We start from the raw sequence: 24064 nt of genomic DNA on the forward strand, positions 1-24064 counted from the left end.
CAGACGTGTCCAAAGTGCACGGGGTGAAGACCCCTCGTTGGGAATTTGACTTCCTTTTCCTCCCCCCACCCCATACATGGGAAGACACGGGGTGTGTAAGTGTGGGTGCGGGGGCAGTGTGTGAGCTAAAGACACCAGAAGCAAATGCTCTTACACACATTAAAAAAACAATCCCCCCAAACTCACTGCCTCTGAGTCATGCCAACTCATAGTGAGTCTCTAGACAAGGGTGAGATGCCCACGCGGGGTTCTGAGACGGTGACTCTTCATGGGGTGGAACGTCCCATCACTCTCCGGCGGAACCACTGCACAATCGCTACATCACCGGGTTCCCCCGTTCCACACTCAGCCCCACCACAATGGTGACCTCAGAGCCAGGCCCTGATGACTCTCGTGGGTTATGCATTGGCCAGCAGGTAAACCCCCCCCCACACACACACACCAGGTGTTCTGAAAGAGAAAGATAAGACTTCAACTACTGTAAATATTTACAGTCTCACAATCTACAGGGGGTTCTAGCCTGTCCCATACGGTCGCTGTGAGTTAGCATCCATTGGATGGCAGGTGGAGGGGGATGAGTGAGTCACGCTGGCTGAACGGGTGGCAGAGGGAGAGTGCCCACACCATACCAAACAACAACAAAACAAACTCGCTGTCATCCAGCCGGTGCCAACTCAGAGCGACCGTTGTAGGACAGGGTAGAACTGCCCCTGTGGGTTTCCGAGATGGCCACTCTTTAGGGGAGTAGAAAGCCCCATCGTTCTCCCGCGGAGCCGCGGGTGGTTTCGAACGGCTGACTCTGCAGATCCTATCTCCTATCCCAATGCGGAACCACTATGCCACCAGGGCTCCTTCGACAACCGTACCAGGGAGCATCAAATTCTGTGGGGAAATGGGGGGGGGGGAGGTCATGGAATTTGTCCACGGACTTTTTTGAAGCCCCCGCTCAGAGACACGTTTGCTGGAATATTTGCACAGGTGCATTTCCCTTTGCTGCACACACATCCATGAACGTGGTGGAGCAGACAGGAGGCAGAGTGGTGAAAACTGCGTAGACCTCGCCAAACACCTTGAGGGGAATGAGTCGCTGGACCTTGGGGGGAGCAGGACAGTGGTCCAGGGGACCCCAAGGTCTATTGGGGTTGCACTGCCCACAAAGACGAGGTGCCTCATCCTACTTCGGTGAGTAGTGGCTGGGGGTCTTAAAAGTTCATGAGTGGCCCTGAAAGGGGCAGTCGTTGGTCTCTCCGCATCCAAAGCAAAGATGACAGAAGATGCCGGTAAGTGATTCGTCCGTTGCCCCCACTGTCCTGAGAACAGAAGAACTAGATGGTGCCCCGCTACCAAATGCTCCGAAATGGATCCCAGTAGAAGATCCTGAATTGGGTAAGGAAAGCCATGCGGAACAAAGCTCAAAGTCACAGATAAGACCCAGCTTCCTGGTCAGATGTGTGGGATTCTAAAGAGACTTTTCCCCAGCTTTGTACCCCCAAAGACATGCCAGACATGCCAGCATATGGTGGGAGGTCAGATGCTTGGAGACATCCTCCCTGAAGGCAGTCAGTTGCCAGACTACTGTCTGATCCCACCACAGGTAAGGCCCGGCTCCTGCTGTTAAGGACAACGGGCTACTTCTCAAGGCTTGTGACCATTAGTCTGGTTCCTGTAGGTGGGGTTTACACCCTACTGAACATGGTTTCTATGGAGATCCAGAGAACAGGTCAAACCTGCTCAGTGACATCCAAAATCAGGCTGCCATCCTGAATCTAGGATCCGCCCTTCTTGTCACATGGCTACCCCAATCCCTCCTCTTCCGTGTATATCCCTAGATTGTCCCCCTCTCATGGCTGTATAACCTATAGTGCAACCCCTTCCTGTGACGTATGTCTCTACCTGTAATTAGGGGGCTTGCACTCCCCTCCAAAGGTATGTAGGCCTGGGTTAGCAATAAAGAGCTCTCTCGGGCTCCCCGCCCCTCTCCTGTCCTCCCCTGTTCCCTTTCCCCTTGTCCTCCTTCCCCTCCCCCTCTCTCCATGTGGACCACCAAGCAGGGCTGAGGTGAGCATGCTACCCTGAAATGTGTCTCATTCCATGATTTCAATACTTCGCTTCTATCTCTCATCCTCTCTAGGACTTTAATGTAATCTTTATGTATATTAACCGTACAATTGTGCCTATCAAACCTGTGATTAGTTGTGGGGGGCTGGCCTTCCCCCACACCGATGGAGATTGGTGGCATTCCCAGACGATGGCCCTTAGTCACCTTTGGGTGCCGGAACGTAGTTCACTCCCCTGCATCACTTTTCAGCCAAATGATGGACGTGTTTATGGAAGGGACAACAGCCCTGGGGAGATGCAGTTTCGAATAATCAACTGTGGTCGTTACATAATCCGGTGTCAACTTGTGGAGCGGGGAGTCTAACCTGTCAATCAGGTCGCAGCTTGATGGCCTCATGTGGGGGAGCTAAGGAGATACATAGCTCGCTGGAGGCGGGACACACGCTCACTCCCTGTGAAACATTCCTTCGGATGACAAGACACCTGGAGCTATCCCAGAGCCCTGGAGCTGAAGGAGCCACGTGGAGACCCATGTCAGCGCTGACATGCTTCCACCGCCACTGGATCCACAAGACTTCCCACCCACTGGCCTGTGATCTTCCTATAGTTGGAGTCATTGCATGTGCTGTGTAGTCTGAAGAAGCATTTATAGATTGGTATTGGACCCATGGGCTAATATCAGACTTAAGGACTTGATCTGGACTGGGCTGGGATGCTTTCTCAATACACAATGGAGCTTGTATAGAAAGCTCTTTCTTACACACACACACACACACACACACACACACACACACACGAGTGTCTCTGGATTTGTTTCTCTAGTCCACCCAGACTAAACACATCAACCAAATGAGAGCCAAGGGGCAGCCTTTACCCCAGGGGGAAGAGGGAGGAAGAGAAGAAACAGGAAACACGGGGAAGAAGTGGGACTGGGGTGTCAGTGTCATGGGGAGGGACCCGTGGGTGGTGGGCAGTCCTGGCACGAAATAAAATGTGGGAAAGAATTGCTGAGTGGAAAACTGGCCTGTCTGCCAACCATCATAAAAAAATAAAAACATTTGACAGCTCTTAAGATGCCAATGTCAGTGTCCTGGTGAGTCCCTACCTTGGACCAAAGAACTCGACGCTCGCGCCCGCCCTGGGCCATCCTTGAGGTCCTTGCTGGGTTTGAGCCCATTCTTGCCGCTGCTGTGTCAGTTTATCCCCTTGAGAGTTGCCATGGCTCACATGAGGTCTCCCTTCCCCCCAAAATATATGTGCCCCCTTGGCCAGGCCAGGGGAGCCCTGGTGGTGTTGGGGTTACCTGTGGGCCTGCCCACGGCAAGGTCAGCAGTTTGAAACCACCAGCCATTCCTCGGGAGGAAGACGAGGCTTTCTGCTCCCGTCCAGAGGGACAGTCTCAGAAACCCACAGAGCCAGTTCTACCCTGTCCTACAGGGCCGCTAGGAGTCTGCGTGACGTGGTGGCAGTGCGTTTGGGTTTGGTGGCCAGGCCAGCATCGGGTGAGGACTCTCAGTCGTGTTGTGGCCTGATGTCATCGCCCTGCCCTCTGACAGGGCTGAAAGAGGCGGGCTCAGACTGCTCAGGCTGCGTAGGTAGGGTGGGGTGGGAGCCAGCATCCCCTCATGGGTGCCCCTACCCTCCCTCGAGCCACAGGCCTGCTCCCAGGTTCAAGGAGTCTCCCCGGGGTGTGGCCTGCATCGCCTTTTATTAGACAAGAGATGGAAGAGAGAGACTGCTTGGAGATCACCAGGCCTTTCTCCCAAGGCACCTTGGGGTGGACTCAAACCTCCGACCTGTCTGCTAGCAGTGAGCCCCTGAGCTGTGCCTCCTCACAGGCTTTGCTACATGGCAGCCGGTGGCTTGAGCCACCGCGTCCGTTCACGTTGTTGAGGTGCCTCCTCGTGATCTCTGATCCTCTACAGCCGAGCAGGATCCTGGTGCCCCCACCCTGACAACAAGCCCAAGTACGTGAGCTTACGTACTTTTGTTCTCAGAGGTAGGTCACCAGGCCTCTCTTCCTAGTCTCTCTGACTGTGAGCGCCGCGGCCGAAGCGTGTGCACCCTGGGTGACCCTGATGGGACTTGGACTCCCAGTGGCTTGGCTCCCCGCGTTGCAGACACACAAGACACGCACCACAACCTGCCACGCTGTCAGACACGAGGGAGTTCAGCACCACGAGCCCCCGGCCGTCAGCTCAGCTCCCACTCAGGGATCCCTTGTGAGGACGGTGGAGAACGGCTTCGGGAAGGTTTCTCGGCTTTCCTTTTGGGCTTTCGAGACTGAACACCCTTACAGGGGCAGACAGCCTCCTCTTTCTATTGTGGATTGGCAGGTGGATTTGAACACACCAACATCGAGGTTAACAGTCCAGTGCTTCACCCAGTGCATCACCCAAGTGCGATGGGGTAAAAATAGCCTAAGGAGCCCTGCTGACCTAGTGCTTATCCTTTGGGCTGCTGACAGCAAGGTCGGCAGTTTGAAGCCATCGATCGCTCTGTGGGAGAAAGATGAGGCTTTCTATTCCCATAGAGTTACAGGGGGGAGGGGGTGTGGAGAGAGAGGGGAAAAAGAGGAGCTGATACCAAGGGTTCAAGTAGAAAGAAAATGTTTTGGAAATGTCGATGGCAACGTATGTGCAAATGTGCTGGGTGCAATGGATGTGTGGATTGTGATAAGACTTGTAAGCGCCCCCAATAAAGTGATTTATTAATTTTTTTAAATGAGAGTCAGAGTGGAGCACATCCTGGCCCACCAAGCCTTGAGGACGATATTCCCGCTCGGAGCAGCCAATCCACAGAGAAGACCATATGGGCGGCCCCACTATGAGACTCAACATCCCTCACTGACCCATAACCTTACAGGGGACAACACTGGAGACAGTGTGGGAATTCCGCCCGATCTGACCCCACCACACCGAGGCAAAACACTAAAGGCGTGCAACAGAACAGCAAGGGAACAGAACAAGGAAGTCCCCAGGGAATACCAAAATAGACTTTGGGGCCAGAGCTTGGCACCCATCAGATTCGACTAGAAAACACTCCTAAAGGCCAACAAACAGTCCTTGAACTAACTACAAAAAAAATTACAGTCGGGGGGAGCGGGGAGGGAGGGGGGAAAGAAGAGGACCTGATGCAGAGGGTTTACGTGGAGAGCAAATGCTTTGAAAATCATGAGGGCAAAGAATGTACAGATGTGCTTTATACAATTGATGTATGTATGGATTGTGGTAAGAGTTGTATGAGCCCCTAATAAAATGTTTTTTAAAAATTACAGTCAGCCAGAAAAAGGCAGTTTGGAAACTGGTGGTGGTAGCAATTGTACAAGTCTAATGGTTGAGATTCAACTATGGAAGGGTATGATATATGTATTAAGTCCCAATTAATAATAAGTTAACATTTTCTAAAAGTGACAGTATGGGAAACCCACGGGGGCGGTTCTATCCTGCCCTACATGGGTCCCAGCGAGTCGGAGTGCACTTGGTGTCAGCGAGTCTAAGCCCTAGCGGAGTGATGGGCTATGAGTTGGGCTGGGAGCCACCTTCCGCATTCAGGTGGAAGAAAGATGAGACTTTCTACTCCTGTACCGATCACCGTCTCAGAAACCCACAGGGGCAGTTCTACCCTGTCTTCCAGGGTCCATGAGTTAGAATCAGCTCAATGGCATTGAGTGTTTTGTTTGGTTTCTTCTGAGGTTTCTATTTATATATCTATTTAAAATACTTTTATTGGGGGCTCTTTCATCTCATCACAATCCGTACACTCATCCAGTACGTCAAGCACATTTGCACATATGCCGCCATCATCATTTTCAAAGCATTCTCTTCCCACTTGAGCCCCTGATGTCAGCTCCCCATCTCTCCCCTTCCCTTCCACCCTCCCTCATGAACCCTTGGTAAGTTATAGATTATTTTTTCTATATATTACGTCGTCCTCCGTCGCCCATCACCCACTTTTCTGTTATTTGTCCACCTGGGAGGAGGTTATTGGTTGATCCTTGGGATCGATTCCCCCTTTCTCAACCCCACCCTCCCCCAGTCCTCCTGGTATCTCTACTCTCCTTGTTGGCCCTGAGGGGTTTATCTGTCCTGGATTCCCTCTGTTTCAGGCTCTTATCTGTAGCAGTGTGCACACACTGGTCTAATCGAACTTGTAAGGTAGAATTGAGGTCATGATAGTGGGGGAAGGAAGCACCAAAGAGCTAGAGGAACGTTGTGTGTTTCATCGGTGCTACACTGCACCCTGACTGGCTCATCTCTTCCCTGTGACTCCTCTGTGAGGGGATGTCCAACTGTCTACAGATGGGCACTGGGTCTCTTTTGAGGTTTTCAATCTCGCCCCTTGACTGTCAGTGTGTCATATCGCGATGTCACTGGCATTTCGCACACCAGCAGTGTCACTCACCCCAGCCGAACGGGTTTCAGCAGAGCTCCCAGGCAAGAACTGATGGCCAAGAGGGGACAGGCTGTCCATTTCAGAGGACTTAGCCGCTGAAAACCTTCTGACTAGCTGCAGAACCTTATCAGGGGAGACCAGGGGCTGGAGAAGGACATCGCGCTTGGTCAGATGGAGGGGATGCAGAAAGAGGAAGGCCCTGGACAAGATGGACGGACGCAGTGCCTGCGACGTGGCCTCCAGCGTCACCACCATGGTGAGGCGGGTGCAGGACCGGGCAGGGTTTGGATCTGCTGTGCCACGGGGTTGCTATGGGTTGGCACGGACTAGAGGACACTGAAGAACCACCACCCCGGCCAGGGGGGGGCCTTGGCAGGGTTCTGAGAGAGGATGGTGTGGAGTCGGCTCACCTTAGCACCTTAGTGTGGCAGCAGGGGGAGGGGCGTGGGGGGATAACTGGGGGGGGGGTGAAGGTCAGAGGAACACTCTCAAGGGCAGGGCTGCAGGAAGGGGAGATGAATGTGTCGCCAGAGGAGTGGATGGATGATGGACAGACAGATGGTCCGCGGAGATCCTGGCGGCCTTTGATGTTTGATGCCTCCAGCGTGTCCCCAGCTTCCCTGACGCCAGGCAGGCGTCCCCCTCTCCCCCCACAGCCAGGGATCGGATGTCCCGGAGCGGGTGCAGCTGACCACAGAGAGAGCCAGCTACCCCATTCTCCTTAGAAATTCCCTCCCCAGGGCCCAGGGGGATTTCCACCTTCCACAAGAACTTCCTGATTGCTGAGGGTGGCTGTGGGGCAGGGAGAGGGCAGCAGCTAGTGGGAGGGGCCAGGGAGAAGCGGCCCAGGTGAAAGCCAAACAGACCTGAGCCGTTCCACCACCAAGCCTCAGTTTCCCTCGTTGTATAAGTAGGTAAGACCATCTGTTGCATGAAGTCGGCCCAGATCACCAGGGAGTAACCCCCTCTCCCCTCCCCGCCTGGCCCAGGCCAGCTGCATTGCCAGGACCGGCTGTGGATCGGACCAATTGGGAGCCAGGTCTTACTCCGATGCTTTTGAGAAGTCAATTGCAGGATCTTTCTCCGTAGTCTGGACCCGGACACTGACGAAACCGGTTCAGTATCCCAGCACCCTGGGGCCAGCGCGGCCTGAACCCTGAGGTCAGAGACAAGCAGAACCAAGCTCATCTTGCCCAACACCCATCAGGGCTTCAAGCAGGGCGGTGACAGCCAGAAGGAGCCCTGGTGGCACAGACGTGGCTGCCTGGCCATGGAGTTTCTCGGCGTGGCTCTGCTAAGCAGTCATTGTGACGTCCGGCCCCGTGGCTGCAAATCAGGTTCCCAGGACGCTCCCTTAGCGGAGGGTCAGTTCCACCATGCCCCTGGACATAAACGTGAGCCATCGGAGAAGCAGGAGCCCACGGCCACCGACAAAGAGCCACGGACAGATCGCCCACGAGATCCCTGTGTGGAGAGGTGGCAACACCACTGAAACCACAAGACAGAGTGCTTAGCTGCCCGGCCCACAAACTGAGTAAAGCCTTGGGGTAAGAGGCCACCTGGGAAAGTGGGGTTTACCAGCCCTAAGGAAGCTTTGTCCTAAGCAGGGCAGAGACCAAGGGGCCTGCCTCCTGCCTCAGGGCCCGAGAGAGACCAGCCTGCTGGCATGGCAGAGAGAGACACTGCCAAAGACCAAAAGAACTGTATCCTGGCTGTTTTCTGATGCTGATGTGTCAACCCGTCAACCTCGTGGCTACTGGGCGGGGGCTCTGGGTGGCCACTGAAATGGCTAATAGAGTCACGCAGAGAAGCCGAGCATCCTGGGAAGGTCAGTTGGTGACAAGGTCAAGAAGGGCAGAGGCATGTAGGACTCCTGTCTCAGGGATAGGTAGCCGGGATAGGGGAGAGGGGCTGCCCCTCCCATGCCTGTCCAGGCCCCGTAGAGGAGGTTGGGAGGAAATCAGGCCAGTATTAGCCACCCACGAAGAACCCAAACTGGGCATGCTCCAATTGGGGGACTGTGGCCCTCCAGCCAGGTGGGCAGTACACCTGGGCGGCCAATGGGGTTGACCAATACCTTCAACCCGCCTCCCCAACCAGAAGTTTGAAATACTCTGGCAGCTGGAAGGCAGGCATGGTTTTTTTTTAACCCCGCTCCTGTTCAGTGCCAGGTGGAGGGGATTCACTTTTCTCTTTTTACCCTGCTCCGGGCAGCTCGTGCCGTGTGGCCTCAGTTCTGCACGCACATGTGGGCTTCCTGTTCCACACGGTTGCCCCTGCCCACTGGGGAGGGCTTCCTGTTCCACACGGTTGCCCCTGCCCACTGGGGAGCCCTCGCGCGGGTTCTGCATGGTTTGGCGCCCTTCACACCTGAAACTTCTCCCGTCCTTCAGGCAAAACCTCACTTGGATCACAAACCAGGCCAGAACCGAGGAATTACCCACCCTCTGGAGACCCCTCACAGTGGAATTCACTCTTGGGCTAGTGAGTTCTCCCCACCCACCGCCCACCCCTTGTGTAGTCGAAGGTCACACGGGGCCCACGCCATTTCCTCAGCTGCAGGTGACCATGATGCGAGCCTACTGGGAACTGGGGGATGCTGGTGACTGCGAAGCCGTGGGCGCTGGTAGCGCAGGCGGGGAGGGAACCGTGGGGGTGGGGTTGCTCCCTGCTCTGGACAAACAGCCACGCTCTCTGTTCACGCAGGGGGACCGACGTGGTGCACGCACGCGTGCACACACACACTCACCTGCAGGGCAGATGGGGTGTACCACCTGCATGGACTGCACTGGGAAGTAGGGGGGGAAGGGGAGGGACGGACACCCAGTAAGGGAGATGAGCCTGGCCCTGGAATTCGCCTGGATGCCGAAGAGCCGCAGATTGCTTTCTTTCAAAATCAACCGCCAGGAACCCTAGTGGCGCCTCGGTGGAGCGCTCGGCTGTCACCTGGGAGGCTGGCTGGCTCAGGTTCCAACCCGCCAGCCCTTCAGAGGGATCCAGGTGAGGCTGTGGGCTTTCAGAAAGGTTCACAACCCCAGGAACCCCTCTCGCCCCCCCCAAGCCATTCTGCTGCTTTCTGTGGGGAGGGGGGAGGGGCAGGGGAGAAGGGGGATGGAAGGTGGTCAGACACACTTGGAAAACAGCGTTCGGAGAAACCAACCACCGGTTTCTTCGTGCTTTGTTTTGTTTTGTTTTTATGAGTACGGAAAATCCCTGAAATCTTAGCGACACCTCTCCTCACCCAGCAGCCAGGTCTCTCTCTGTCCCTCAGCCTGTCAGCCACCTACCTGGTCCCTTGGCCTCTGCCCCGGTGGTCCAGGACGCCTGCCTGTCCCTCTGTCTTGCAGCCCCATGTCAGGGCGCCGCTCCTCTGCTCTGCCTCATGGTCTCCTTGCCTCGGCCTCCGGTCTCGGCCTGCGGTCTCGGCCTCCGGTCTCGGCCTGTGGTCTCGGCCTGCGGTCTCGGCCTGGCTCTTTCCCTCCGTCCCAGGGCCCCTGCATGTGAGAGTCGGGCACTGGATCAGGGAGACTGCAGACGTGTAGACGCGTCTGAATTGGGGCTGGAGAAGGACACGGAAAGTACCGCGGACGGCGAAAGGACAGACAGATCTGTCTGGGAAGAAGCAAGGCAGAGTGCTCCTTAGAGGCAAGAACAGCAAGCCGTGGTCTTATCGACTCTGTACGGCTTGTCAGGAGGCTCGCCCCTGGAGAAGGACATCATGTCTGGGACGGCCCCGCGAGATGGAGGGACGCCCTGGCTGCAACAACGGGCTCAGCACAGGAACGATGGCGGACGGTGCAGGCCCGGGCAGTGGTGCACATGGCCGCCGTGGGTGGCAGTCCACCTGCTGGCACTCCACACCACCAAAACCACAGCATGGTCCCCGCGCCGCCTCACCGGTGCCTCTGGCCTCGGCCGCCATCACTTCCCACCGAGATCTGGAACACGCTCTCTGGACGGGTCTGGGCATTCTCTGCGCAGGACGGCTCCTGTGGGCCGAGGACCGGCTTTGCTGGAGCTGCGGTTTTAGTCTTTAGCTGGAAACAAGGGGTGTGGCTAAAGCCACATCCTCTTATGGGGGTCTAAAGATACATCCCACCCTAATCCTGTAACAGAGAAAGACTTCCAAACTGGGGGGAGAGCCACAGCATGGAGTCCAGAATCTTAATGCATCACACAAGGCAGGAGTGGAAAACCTTTTTTCTGCCATTTGGATATTTATAACATCATTTGAAACAAACATACAAAACTGTCCAGCAAGCTTACTGCTATTGATCCCATTTTGACTCAGGATGACCCTGTAGGACAGGGCAAACCGCCCCTGTGGCTTTCTGAGACTGTCGGTCTTTATGAGAGTAGAAAGCCTCATCTTTCTCTCTCGGAGCGACTGGTGGTCTCAAACTGCTGACCTTGCAGTTAGCAGCCCAGTTCATAACCACTGTGCCAGCAGGGATCCCTAAGGAATTGTTGTTAGGTGCTCTCTAGTTGGCTCCGGCCCACAGCGACCGTATGCACAACAGAAGGAAACCCTGCCTGGTCCAGCGCCATCCTCACAGGGGTCCCTGTCCCTGAGCCCATTGATGCAGCCCCCGTGTCCATCCATCTCCTCCAGGGCCCTCCTCTTTCCCACTGCCCCTGCACTTGACCGAACACGATGTCCTTCTCCAGGAAGTGGCCTCTCCTGACCACAGGTGCAAAGTATGTAAAGCAACGTCTGGCCTCTAGGAGCACGGCGACCTTGCCCCTCCGTCACACATCTCTTCAGCAGTCTGTGGTACCTTCGATGTTCTTCTCCAGCATCGCAGTTCAACGTGAAGACTTGTCTTCGCTCTTCCGTATCCAATGCCCCACTTTCAACTGCATGTGGGGCAATAGCTGGGGGCAGGTGCACGCCTTTGTTCTTTCTGTTCACAGAACCGCCTCTCGATCCACGTACAAGCTCCACATGAGCACAACAACGAAGCGTTCCAGAATTCCCACTGTTCCCAAGGTCAGCCCCAGTGTTGAAGGTCCACAGTCCAATGCCTTTGCACGGTCAACGAAACACAAGGAAACGTCTTCCTGGCCTTCTCTGCTTTCTGCACATCCATCTGACATCAGCCACGACCTCTCTTGTTCCACGGCCTCTTCTGAATCCGGCCTGCACTTCCGGCTGCCCCTTGTCACTGTGTGGCTGTAATCGTTGATGGATAATCTTCAGCAAAATTGTACTTGTGTGCGTTGTCGGTGATCTTGTTCTATAGTTTGAACATTCCGTGGGGTCCCCTTTCTTCGGAAGGGGCACGAACATGGATCTCTTCCCATCCGCTGGCCAAGTTGCTGTCTCCCACATTTCCTGGCACAGACGAGAGAGCGCTTCCAGCGCTGCTTCGGCTCTCTGAGACATTTCAGTGGCTCTTCCGTCAGTTCTCGGAGCCTTGTTGTTGTTGTTTTTGTCTAATGAATCCAGTTGCAGGTTGCACTTCCTCCTTAGTATCGTGTGTTCTTGCTCATTTGCTACCTCCTGAAATGGTGGAGGGTCGGCCAGTTCTTTTGGGCACAGGGACTCTGAATTATCCCTATCTTCTCTTGATGTTTCCTGCTTATGGCTCCCAAACTCGAAACTCACGGCCATCGAGTCGATGCCGACTCACGGGGACCTGAGAGGACAGGGTAGAACGGACGGAGCCTGTGACTTTCCGGGACGGCAACGGTCTACGGAAGAATAGCCTCATCCTTCCCCGGAGGAGCGGCGGGTGGTTTTGATCGGCCGCTCTTCTGGATCGCAGCCCAGGTGGTGGCGTCATGACTCCATCAGGGGCCCCTGAGGAGCTATGGCTGGATGAACCATACGAATCGACTACACTCCATGTAAGAAGGCATGGCCGTTTCGATCATCTCTGCACATATGACTCGATACCATGACTGACACCCTTCTCCACCTCAGGGCCCCGTCAGGAGGACTCCCCGTCTCACCCCCACCCCCACGACGCTAATCAGCTTGAGGCTCTGCGTTCGTCGGCCCCAGAGATGTCACGGACCGTGGGCTCGGACAGTTTTGTTCCTTCGCGTCTGGCTCCGTCCACACAGCCAAGTTCCAAGGCTCAGCGCTGGTGTCCTGTTGCAGGCCCGCGTTCCTCCTCACGGTGGAATCGTGTTGCGCGGCGTCGTGGGCCCCTTTGTGTTTGCCCAGCCGTCTGTGGGCGGACGCTGGGGTTGTTTTTCACAGAGCAGAGAGGTCAAGGCTGGGTGCGAGCTCTCACGGTCCTTTCAGCAGCAGACGGGGCTCAGGGCGTCTGGCGTCTCCTCTGTGAAGGTCACAGGCCATGCCATCCTTCCCACCCCTGGGCTGCCTCTTGGGGGCCGGCGGTAGCGGGGGGGGGCGGATTTCTATTTATTGCGGGTTTATGAAGATTTAATATACATACGGTACAACTGACCCACTGAGAAGCCCATGGGTTTTCATGTAGTCACACAACGTCTCCCAGAAAGGAAGTCAAGCCCGCCCACAGTCAGTCCTCACTGCTCCACCATTCTGTCCCAAGCCGCAGGCAACCACGGATCTGCCACTCTGTCTCGGTGGACTTGCCAGTTCTGAGCGTTGCCTATAAAATGGGGTCGTAAGATTTGGGGGACTGAGGTGCACCTGACCCAAGCCGTGGTCTTTTCCACGGCCACGCACCCACGTGAACGGGGGACATGGAATGAGAGCGACCGAAGAAGGGACACATTGGCATCGCTGTGCTGGAGAGGAACATCGAAAGCACGTGGTCAGCTAAAAGGGCAAACCGATCCGGGGAAGTCCGGCCAGAGCGCTCCTTACAGGCAAAGGGTGGCGAGACTTCCTCTGCCATACTTTGGAGAGGCCAGTACCCGGAGATGGGCATCGTGCTTGATCGAGTGGAAGGGCAGTGTGCGAGCCGGGGTTGACTAGAGAAACAAATCCATGGACACGCCTGTGTGTCTAAGGAAGAACTTGATATAAAGAGCAATTGTCTATTGAGAAACATCCCAGCCCAGTCCAGATCGAGTCCATAAGTCCAAGATTAGCCCCTATGTCCGATACTAGTCCATAAATTCCTCTTTGGACTCACGCGGCCATGCAATAATGTCAAGTGCAGGAAGATCACAGGCCGGTGGGTGGAAAGCCTTGTGGACCCAGCGGCGGTGGAAGCATCTCAGCGCTGGCCTGGGTCTCCATGTGGCTTCTCCAGCTCCATCAGTGTGCCTGCTTGTCCACCAGGCGAATGTCTGTTGACAATGTCTCCCAGGGAGTAGCTGTCTCACCCCCAGCCAGCTACTTCTGTAGCTCCTCCAAACGAGGTCATCAAGCTGTGACCTGATTGACAGGCCAAACTCCACCCCTTCCCAGGTTGACAGGAGATGATGTCATTGCCACAGGTAGTAAAACAGGAAGGCCCTCCTGGAGGTGGGTGGGCACTGTGGCCGCAGCAGTGGGCTCAGGCTCAGGCATGATGGACAGGATGGAGCAGGACCGGGCAGGGTTCCGTTCCATGGTGTGCTGCTGTGGGCCAGAACTCACCACGGCACAAAGTGGCAACACGTGGTCTTTGCGGTCCGATGAGCATGATGGAGTCCTGGCTCACCCTCGTGGTGGTGCGTGTGTCCAAATACCTTTCCTTTGCTGGGATTGGGGGAGCACCGCTCCACGGGAAGGGTGGCCACTAGGGTGGCTGCGCTGACTTGCTTGTGGGTCATCTGGTCAACAACAACAAACAACAACTCATACTCGCCACCGACGCGTCTGCCCCGGCTCATAGCGGCCCTACAGGACAGAACAGTGTGGAAAACTAACACCGAGGGAAATAGAACCAGGACGACATGCCCTGACTTATCACAGAGGGAATCTGGAAAGCTAGTATTCCACGGTCGGAAAGCCAGCACTTTGGTCAGCTGGAGGTGAAGTCCAAGTACATTATCCCGTGTTAAAAACATTCCCACAAATTCTTCCCTAACAGCTATGCTGCCTAAAGTGAGCACATGGTTGATTCTGTCTCCCTACAGAAGGAGACGTTGTTATCGCCTCCCCCCCCCCACCGCCGCGGCACCCATCCCTCCTCATGCCTCCCCCAGCGCAGGTGTTGGTTTCCTCGCCTGTGAGCTCAGGGCCTTTTCTGTGGCGACCACCCACCCTGTGACGTGTGTCACTACTGGATGTGCATGGCTGATGGGTCGCCTACACATATCCCAAGACAGTACAGAGCCCCTCTCTGCGTGGACCATGGCCGTCCCAGAGGGGAGCATGCTACCATGCAATGTGTCCAACTCCTTGATTTGACCCCCTCTCCTATCTTCGATGACTTTACTATGATCTTTGTATGTTATAACCGCACTGTTGCGCCTACGGACCCTGCCGTTGTCGGAGACTGGTTACTCTGACACCGAGAGGCGGTTCCTGAGATTGTAGCTTGTCACAAGAGCAGAAAGACCCATGTTTCTCTGCCCCCCTTCTACCCCCACCCCAAGCAGCAAGTGGTTTCAAACTTCTGACCTGGTCCACCGCCCATCGAGTGCTCTGCTCTGCCCCCTGCGTTCAGAATCATTGGGTGCACCCCGTGCAGGCAGGGTATGTGAGACCCCCATGGACGGGCTGTTTCTGCCCTTCCCTGGGTGTAAGACAGCCATTGCAGGACGCAGAGATCCCCATGGCTTCCCAGATAAAGGCAGCCACGGGGGGGGGGGGGGTGAGGGAGAACCCCCTCCCCGTCTGAATTGGCAGAGGCCACGGGGGCAGCCAAGGAGCCCCGGCCACCGAGGTCTGAGCAGCCAAGGGCTTCCCAGACCACAGAACAGGGCAGAGGTCAAGGGGCCACGTGGCCGAGGGGCTGCTGACCAGAGGGACACAGCTGCTGACCATGACTGTATCCTTACTGCTTTGTCTGGCTCAAGGCCCAAAGAGGAAGAGAAACCCTCGAGGAGGGCTGGGGAACCTCCGCCCGTGGGCCACGTAAGACCTGTGTCAACCAGCCCCGTCACACGCCACGCCAGGGCACTGCAGCACATCCACATAGCCTTGGACAGCACGCGGGCTCACGGGACCCCACAGAGCAGGGAAGCGCTCGCCCTGTGGGTTTCCCCGACTGTACAGACTCTCGACAGGAGTGGAGAGAACCGTTTTTTTTTATTTTTCCTCCCGCAGAGCCGCTGGTGGTTTCGAACTGCTGACCTTGCAGATAGAAGCCCACTGTGTGACCACAACGCCCCTGGGCTGCTGCCCGCCCACAGTCCCAACGCAACCTTCCAGCCATTGAGCAGAAGCTGACGCATCGCCCTCCTCTGGGGCAGGGTGGACCGGCCCTGTGGGTTCTGAGCTAGTCACTCTCCACAGGAACAGAAAGTCTCTCCTTCCTCCTACCAGGGGGCTGGAGGTTTCTAACTGCTGAGGCTTTGTTTGCCCCGAGGGTGACACAAAGCTGTGTGCGCCACCCCAGGCTGAAGAGACCCCCTGAGGCCGAAGAGTTGGCCCAGAACCAATCTGAGGGGCTCACTCCTGCACCCCAGCTAGTTGGATGGCAAAAAGAATCACTATGGAGCGGGGGGTTGTGGGGTATCAGTGACAACGCGGAGGGAGACGGGCTCCCTCAGGGAGCATCGACACACCTGAAACACCTCAGGCCGATGCTGGGCGCCCTGGTGGCACAGTGGTGACGAGTCGGGCTGCTAACCCAGGAAGGTCAGCAGTTCAAAACCCCCAGTCTCTTCTCGGGAGACAGACTGGGCTTTCTACTCCCGTGAGGACGTTCAGTCTCGGAAATCCACTGGGACCGTTCCACCCTGTCCCTTAGGGTCACGAGGGGCCGGCATGGACTTGATGGCAGGAAGATTCTGGGAAGGGGGAAGGAGCAGGATTCTCAGTGCCTCTGGCTGTGCTGTTGGCGCCCTAGCTACATGTGTTGGGAAGGAGGGGGGGTCCCCCAGGTGGGTTCAAGGACATACAAGGAGTGCCTGCTTTGCTGCTGAAGGATGGCCCTTTGGGAGCCTTTACTCCCAACTGCACATTTTCTGATCCTGGCCTGGATTCCCCAACACTCACTGCCCAGCAAGACAATGCCGGCTCACAGCGACCCTATCAGACAGGGTAGAACTGCTCCTGTGGGTTACTGAGATTCCACTTAAAAAAAAAACAGTTTTGTTGAGATCTAATTAGTGCATCATGCAATTTAACCGTTGAATCAAGTCCAATGAAGAAAGGTTGTGGCATCATCACTCCACCAACTCTGGAAGGTTTCTCCCTTCGTGTACCCGCTGCTGCTGACTTGAGAGAACAACTCAAGGTAGAAAGCCTCGTCTTCCTCCCCAGCAGTGGCTGGTGGTTTCGAACTGCTGCCGATCTTGTGGTTAGCAGCCGAACACGGAGGGCTCCTCACATCCCGGTCACCGTGAGCATGGTCTGTGCTTTCTGTGTGGGCACTACAGCGGATGATGGAACCCAGTGCGTTAGTCTGGGTGGAATGGAGAAACGAATCCAGGGAGACGCATGTGTGTGTAAGAAAGAGCTTTATATAAAAGAGCCATTGCATACTGAGAAGCATCCCAGTCCATAAGTCCAATATTAGCCCCTATGTCCAATACTAGTCCCTAAATTCCTCTTCAGACTCACGCAGCCATGCAATGATTCTGAATGCAGGAAGATCACAGGCCGGTGGGTGGAAAGTCTTGTGGGTCCAGTGGCAGTGGCGTGGGTCTCCACGTGGCTCCTGCAGCTCCAGGGCTCTGGTTCTAACAGCATAGTTCCGCATGTCTTGTCAGCAGGAATGTCTTGCAGGGAGGAAGTGTGTACCTGGCCTCCAGTGAGCTAGTTATCTCCGTGGGCCTCCAAACGAGGTCATCAAACTGTGACCTGATTGACAGGCTGGACTCCACCCTCTGCAAATTGACAACAGATTATGAAACTACCACATCCAGTCCCAGAGGAGTTGGGTGCTGGCATATGTTGGATGGATGTCTGAGTCGGGTAAGAGGAGGACGAAGGGTGGAGGCGGGTCTGACCTCTGCCTTGGGCCAGGGAAGAATTGGACTGTCCTTATTCCTCCTGAAGCTAGGGGGGGGGGTGTCAGTTCTGACCCCAGGCTCTTTCCTTGACCCCTCAGTGTCTCCATCACCCGGCAACGGGCACCTTTGGTGTCCCTGCCCCTTGGCTGTGGTGAGCACGGTGTGCATGGCTGTGAGGCTTCTGCTTCCCCTGGCAGGGATCTGAGTGGGCACTGGGGGTCAGCTGGCCATGAGCAGCGGCCAGGCCATTTCCACAGATGTCCCTGTTGTGTTGTTGGTCGTCTGTCCCCACTCATAGCACCCCAAACTGGAACTGCCCCTCACAGAGTTTGCAGCCTGGAGTTCTCTGGGAGGCAGACGGCCAGGCCTGTCCTGTGTAGCACCTCTGGGTGGCCTCTAACTTCTGACCTCTGGCTAGGGACCAAGCTCATGTGTGCACCCCCAGATGGGATGGGGCGCTTTTGTTTATTTGGTGACTACCTAGGGTGCACCCTTGCGGGTTCTGCAAGGAACCCTGGTGGCGTTGTGGGGACACATTGCGCTGCTAACCTCAAGGCCAGCAGTTCAAAATCACCACTCGCCCCTCTGGAGAAAGACGGGGCCTTCCACTCCCATAAAGAGTGACAGTCTCAGAAACGCACGGGGGAAGGTCTACCCTGTCGTGTAGGGTGGCTATGACAGAGGGGCACCGGTGGGCTCTGTTGGAGGTGACAGAAATGAGCTGGACAGGGAAATTGTGATGCAGAGAAGAAATAGAGGGGTGGATGGGGTCAGGGCCCAGGTCTGAAAAGGGCTTACTCTGAAGGTGACATCTAGGATGAGGATCCTGGTGACTGTATCTAAGTAAGGGCACTCCAGGTGGAGGGCACAGCCTATGCAAAGGCCCTGGGGCAGGACGGGTTCTAGAAAGTTGGAGAAGCAGCTGTGAGGGGGAGGTAGCACCATGGGCAGATGGTTTCAGGTCATGGTGAGCGCCACCGAGTGGTCACTGGAAGCAGGGGTAGCCCAGCCCAGAACACGTGGATAGGGCCGAGTTGCTCCCCAAGATGTCAGAGCAGAGCCCCGTGCCCCACCCACCCTGCTTGTAGCTTCTCTAACCACCATCTTGTTCCCTATGCTTCTGTGTCTCAACCCAGCCCTGGGCAAGGGGTAATGTCTCGGGTGTGCAGGAGGTGAAGTCGAGGCACGGTGGGGCGTCAGGACTCTGAGTCGAGAGAGTAACTGGGAAATCCCAGCAAGGCCCTGAAGGGTCTAAGAAAGGTACTCGGGTGATTAGTGGGTACGCATTCAGCTGCTTGCCCTAAGGCAGAAGGATGGGGTTACTTGCGCCTGTAAATTAAAAATCTCGCGAGCCCGCGTCCTGCTCTGCCCTAGAGGGTGGCATGGCTGTGGGTCGGAATCGACTCCATAATTGTGGGGAGTGGGTTTAACAGGTCTCATCTGGCCCAGGTGCAGAGGGCTGCTTCCAAGCATCTTCACAACTCTTCCTTAGCAACCTACCGCCGTCCCCGTGGTAACTGGGGCGGGGCCCGACCCCGACCTGCAGGTTCTCTGAGCTGACAGGGGCGGGGTGTCTCGTCTCAAGCCTGGGTAGGAGGAATCCGCCCATCTACCCTACTGGCCCTTTAAGAGGCTCCGCCCAGCGAGGTCCGCCTCCTCCAAAGACCCCTGATTGGACCCGAGAGAGGACGAGCGCAGCCGAACTTGACGCACCGCCTGCAGCCTGCCCGGCCCCTTTCTTCGCGGCTTCGCAGCCCCTCCAGCCAATCGCTGATCGGCGCGCCGACCTTCACCTGCGTGGTCACGCCCCACGGGGAGGCCTCATCCAATCCGCGCGCCGTGCCGGGCTTTATTAGCATGCCGGGGGCGGGGCGGGGCAGCCGGCAGAGGCGGGGCGCGGGGCGGTTGGTTGGAGCGTCGCAGCAGCCGAAAGCTCCGGGAAAGTTTCTTTGGAGGTGAAAACAGCCGCGGAACTCTGGATCCGGGCCGGGGTTGGGGGCGTGGGGGTGCCGGGGCTTGGGCGGAGCCTTTCCCGGGCTGGGGTAAGCAGGCCTGGGCCTCCTAGGGGGCGATCGCCCAACAAAGGATCCCGGGGCACCCGCCCTCGAGGCCTCCCCGCCCGGATCCGCCCCCACCCCCTCCCCCGCGCCCGGCATTCCCAGGGTCCCCGCCGGGGGGCCCCGGCTGGGATCCTCCGGGGCACCCCTCACCTCCACCCCCTCCTGTGTTCCAGGTCCGGCCGAGCGGTCATGTCCCACGGCCCCAAGCATCCCGTGGCGGCCACCGCGTGAGTGCGGCGTCCCCTCCCCCGCCTGCCCTGGCTACGCGCAGCACCCCCACCCTAGCTCCGCAAACCCAAAGCCCCGCCCTCGGGGTCGTGGCTCCACCTCCTGGGGCAGGGCCTCTCCTGTCCCCCACGGGTGCTGTCCTGCCCTCTTCCTAGAGGACCCCACCTTTTCACCCTAGCTGACCCCATCCTGTCTACCTCGTACCCCCCCCCACGTGCCTCCTGGACCCATGCCCTCTCACTCCATCCCTAAAGGGAGGGGATTTGGGGGGACAGGAAGGATGTTGAGGCATGACCCTGGTCTTTGGTGGCTCCAGGCCAGCAGGCAGCAAGACTCCGGGCCCGCATGGGGGCTTCGTGGTGGCTGTGAAGCAGGAGCGCACTGAGGGCCTGAGAGCCGGGGAGAAGGGGCCACACGAGGAGGAGGTGAGAGCCCCTGCACAGCTGGGGGCAAGGAGAGGTGCCTGAAAGCAAGACGCCTCTCCCCGCCAGGCTGGGGTAGAAACATCCGTGATGGCCCCGCCTACACCCTTGATTTCCCTGCCCCCTATTTGCCACGCCCTTAACAGGTCCCAGACTCCTCTCTCCCCGGGGTTTACTTCCCTGCAGATGCACCTTTCCCCCTAGGAGCCCTTCCTCCAGCATCACCGCTCTCACTCTCAGTCCACTGCCAACAATGTGAGCCAACAGCGCCATCCCTGGTAGGAACCAGGCTGCCGGTGCCTCTGGTCCCCCACTGCCCCCCTCCCCTTTGCTCAGGTCCTGGAGTTCACCAGGCTTCTAACTTCGGACCAGCCTACCGCTCCAGCTCCACCTACACCTTCCCAGGCACCCTCTAGGCCCCCTCCCAATACCTCAACTCTATTCTGCAGCCAGTGAAGAAGAGAGGCTGGCCCAAGGGCAAGAAACGGAAGAAGGTTCTGCCCAACGGGCCCAAGGCGCCTGTCACTGGGTATGTGCGCTTCCTGAACGAACGGCGGGAGCAGATTCGCACTCGCCACCCGGACCTGCCCTTCCCCGAGATCACCAAGATGCTGGGTGCCGAGTGGAGCAAGCTACAGCCAGCCGAGAAGCAGGTGGGCCGGGATCGGGCACAGAGGAGGCCTGACCACCAGGTTGCCTTGCTGGCATAGGACAGTTGTGAGGTTGGCACAGGACTGGGCAGTGCTGTGGTACATGGGATCGCGATGAGTCAGAACTGACCGGGTGGCACCTAACAGAACCGCTTACTGAGGCCGTACTTTAATGCTGGGCTCAGAGCACAAAGGTCCGTGGTTCAAAACTGCCCAGCAGCTCTGCGGAGGGAAGACCTGGGGAGCTGCAGGTTGTCCAGTCACGAGAGCCCTCAGAGGCCGTTGTGGCACCTGGAGCCTGGATGCGTGAGAATCCCCAACGTGGCTGCACAGCTTGTTGGAGCAGCAGGGTCCTGGGCAAGAGCAGATCCAACCCTGGAGTGGGGGCCGGGGCTGGGTTTTCATTGCTAACCCTTCTGGCTTCCAGCCTTTTCACAGTGGCAAAGTCAGAAAGACACCCCCGTCCCCATTTGTACCCCCAAATAGGATTCCCATGGGAAGAAGTGGATGTGGCTGGTTGTCCGGGCATGAGGGCATGGAGTGCGGGGAAGGGGTGCGGGGGGGGGGGCCTGACCCAAGTAAATTCAGTCTGTGGAGCGGTTTGTTGGGGTGCGAGTTGGGGGCTGGGGTGGGAGGGGAGGCCAGAGAGCTGCAGGGGTGACCTGTGCCTGCGCAGGTTGGGGAGTGAGGCCTTGGCGCGAGGGCAGTAGGGAGCCAAGAAAGGTTCAGGGGCCGTGGTGGTCACACACCCTTGGGCCGGCCTGCCAGCGGTACCTGGACGAGGCGGAGCGGGAGAAGCAGCAGTACATGAAGGAGCTGCGGGCCTACCAGCAGTCTGAGGCGTACAAGATGTGTGCGGAGAAGGTTCAGGAAAAGAGGATTAAGAAAGGTGAGAGAACCCCCAAGGCAGTGGGGAACCTGGGCGGAGCCTGGTGGCAGAGAGAGAGAGGCTTTACCCGTTGTCAGGGAGGAAGGGCCCTCTGCTCGTGGGGCACAGATGAGGGACAGGGGGTAGAACTGGTAGCCTGACCTGGGGTCCCCAGGGGGAGGGGCAGGAGGGGTTCCTGCTTGTGCAGAGTGTGGGGCCAATGGGGTGGGGAGACTGATGGTACCCTCCCCCCTCTCCTACCAGAGGACTCCGGCCCCGGGCTCATGAACACTCTACTGAATGGACATAAGGTCAGTGCGCCCACCCCACCCCCATCTCCCCTCCGGAAGACACCAAGGACCCCCCCTCCAGACAAGGGGCAATTTCAAGGAGAGGTGTAGCCGATCCCTAAAATGAGTTGTCTTGCCACCCCAGGGTGGGGACTGCGACGGCTTCTCCACCTTCGATGTCCCCATCTTCACCGAAGAGTTTTTGGACCAAAATAAAGGTGAGCAAGGCCCCAGGGTGGCCGGCAGGTGCAGCCCCCGGGATGGGGACTGGGTGAGGTTGAGGGGTGCAGGGGCGGTGGCCGAACCCCTCCCCTGGCCCCAGCCTGAACGGCGGGCCCCCTGCAGCGCGGGAGGCGGAGCTGCGGCGCCTGCGGAAGATGAACGTGGCCTTTGAGGAGCAGAACGCCGTGCTGCAGCGGCACACGCAGAGCATGAGCAGCGCGCGCGAGCGCCTGGAGCAGGAGTTGGCGCTGGAGGAGCGGCGGACGCTGGCCCTGCAGCAGCAGCTCCAGGCCGTGCGCCAGGCCCTCACCGCCAGCTTCGCCTCGCTACCTGTGCCCGGTAGGAAACCCTGCTAGCCCCGCCCCTCCTGCCCTGGCCCCGCCCATATGTGCTGAGCCCCGCCCCTGGCCACCCAGCCCTGCTCCATCTCCCCATGAGACTATCTCGGCCCTCCTCCACCGACCACCCCCTTCACCCCCCTTGATCACGCACCCTGCAAAGGTGGCCTTGAGCCTCCACCTTGAGACCACCTCAGACTCCGCCCATGCTAAGCCTGGTCCCTCCCACATGCTTTCACCCCGCCCTCTGGGACTCCGCCCCCCATGTCCCCAGCATCCCTGGTCCTGCCTCCGCTGACCTTGGCTAAACCCCATCGCACCCCACCCCCCTCATCCTGCCACCCGCTCTCTGAGAGCCTTCCCCGTGACCTCTGCCCTGGGACCCCACCCCCAGGCACCGGGGAGACGCCCACGCTCAGCACCCTGGACTTCTACATGGCGCGGCTGCACGATGCCATCGAGCGTGACCCCGTCCGCCACGAGAAGCTGGTCGTCCGCATCAAGGAGATCTTAGCCCAGGTGGCCAGTGAGCACCTGTGATGGGGGGGCACCCCCTGTTCTACGAGGAGACCGCGTTGTGGCCGGCCCTCTGCCACCCGCCCTGTGGAGGAGGGACCAGGGGCCAGCCCGATTCTGTACCTTGGGGGCTCCAGCACACACACACCCCCAAGTAAATGTCTGCAGCACCCCTCAGCTCTTACTTAACCTTCTCAGCACCCCAGCCCAGCAAGAGCCCCCACCCAACCCATGGCCACAGGGGACCCAGCGAGCTTGCATGACCCACCGGCCAGCCACACACTACACTTACCAGAGTGAGGAGACCACCCCCAGACGAGACTGCGTGACCCTCGGGGGTACCAGAGAAAGGAGGCATAGCAATAAGGACCCAGGGCAGCCAAAGGTCAGCCCACAGCCCGAGGCAAGGGGACATTTGGACTGTCGTCCTCCCATTCCAGTGCCAGCGTGCCTGATGGTGGGGGCAGGCAGATACTGACCAGCCCCGCCCCACGGCAGTGGAGGGACCCTCTTGGAGGCGGCTCCTATGGCCACTGCTTAATCCAGGCTTTTTCAATTAAAAAAAAAAAAGAATTTCAATTGGGAGCTTGTGAGTGTGTTTTGGGGAGGGATGGGGCTGCAAGCTAATAGCACTGTTCCCTCTCCACCCCCTGGAGGGTGTGGGCTGCCCCCATTTCTCATGGGAAATTGAGGCCCAGGCCCACTACAGAACAAGTCGGGGCTCATCCTCCAACCCTGGGCATTCTGTGCCTGTGGTCTCCGCTCTGCTGCTGGGGGCGTGAGTGGCAGTGGGGACATGGAGTCGGTCAATCCCATCCTTCAGTTTGGTCTTCCTGACCCGAGTTCAAATCCCTGATGGACCTCTTTCTGGCCCAGTGACTAGGAAACTGCGACAACACGTAGATTTTTTTTTGGTGTGTTTAATTGTGAGAAAATACACAAATTGCTCACCACTTAATAAACACAATAAATAAGTAAATCCATTAAATACAGCAATTGCCAATAAATAAATCATCGACCATTAG

The 24064-nt window shown here is 57.5% G+C and overlaps 1 protein-coding gene across 3 annotated transcripts; it reads left to right on the forward strand.

Moving 5' to 3' along the window:
- Positions 1-19324: 19324 nt before the first annotated feature.
- HMG20B (high mobility group 20B) lies at positions 19325-23612 on the forward strand. Of its 3 annotated transcripts, none has more exons than XM_075545034.1 (10): positions 19325-19400; positions 19679-19732; positions 20050-20158; positions 20302-20433; positions 20605-20808; positions 21574-21694; positions 21938-21984; positions 22109-22181; positions 22309-22524; positions 22918-23612. In XM_075545034.1, exons 2-10 carry the CDS (start codon positions 19695-19697, stop codon positions 23061-23063), a joined length of 1086 nt encoding a protein of 361 aa, XP_075401149.1. In that variant the 5' UTR covers positions 19325-19400; positions 19679-19694; the 3' UTR covers positions 23064-23612. The 3 variants fall into 3 exon arrangements, with proteins under 3 accessions (XP_075401149.1, XP_075401161.1, XP_075401155.1); XM_075545040.1 differs by lacking the exon at positions 19325-19400 and adding an exon at positions 19413-19487; XM_075545046.1 differs by lacking the exon at positions 20302-20433.
- Positions 23613-24064: the final 452 nt, after the last annotated feature.

Source organism: Tenrec ecaudatus, chromosome 1 (assembly GCF_050624435.1).
Source record: "Tenrec ecaudatus isolate mTenEca1 chromosome 1, mTenEca1.hap1, whole genome shotgun sequence".
NCBI classification, from domain to species: Eukaryota; Metazoa; Chordata; class Mammalia; order Afrosoricida; family Tenrecidae; genus Tenrec; species Tenrec ecaudatus.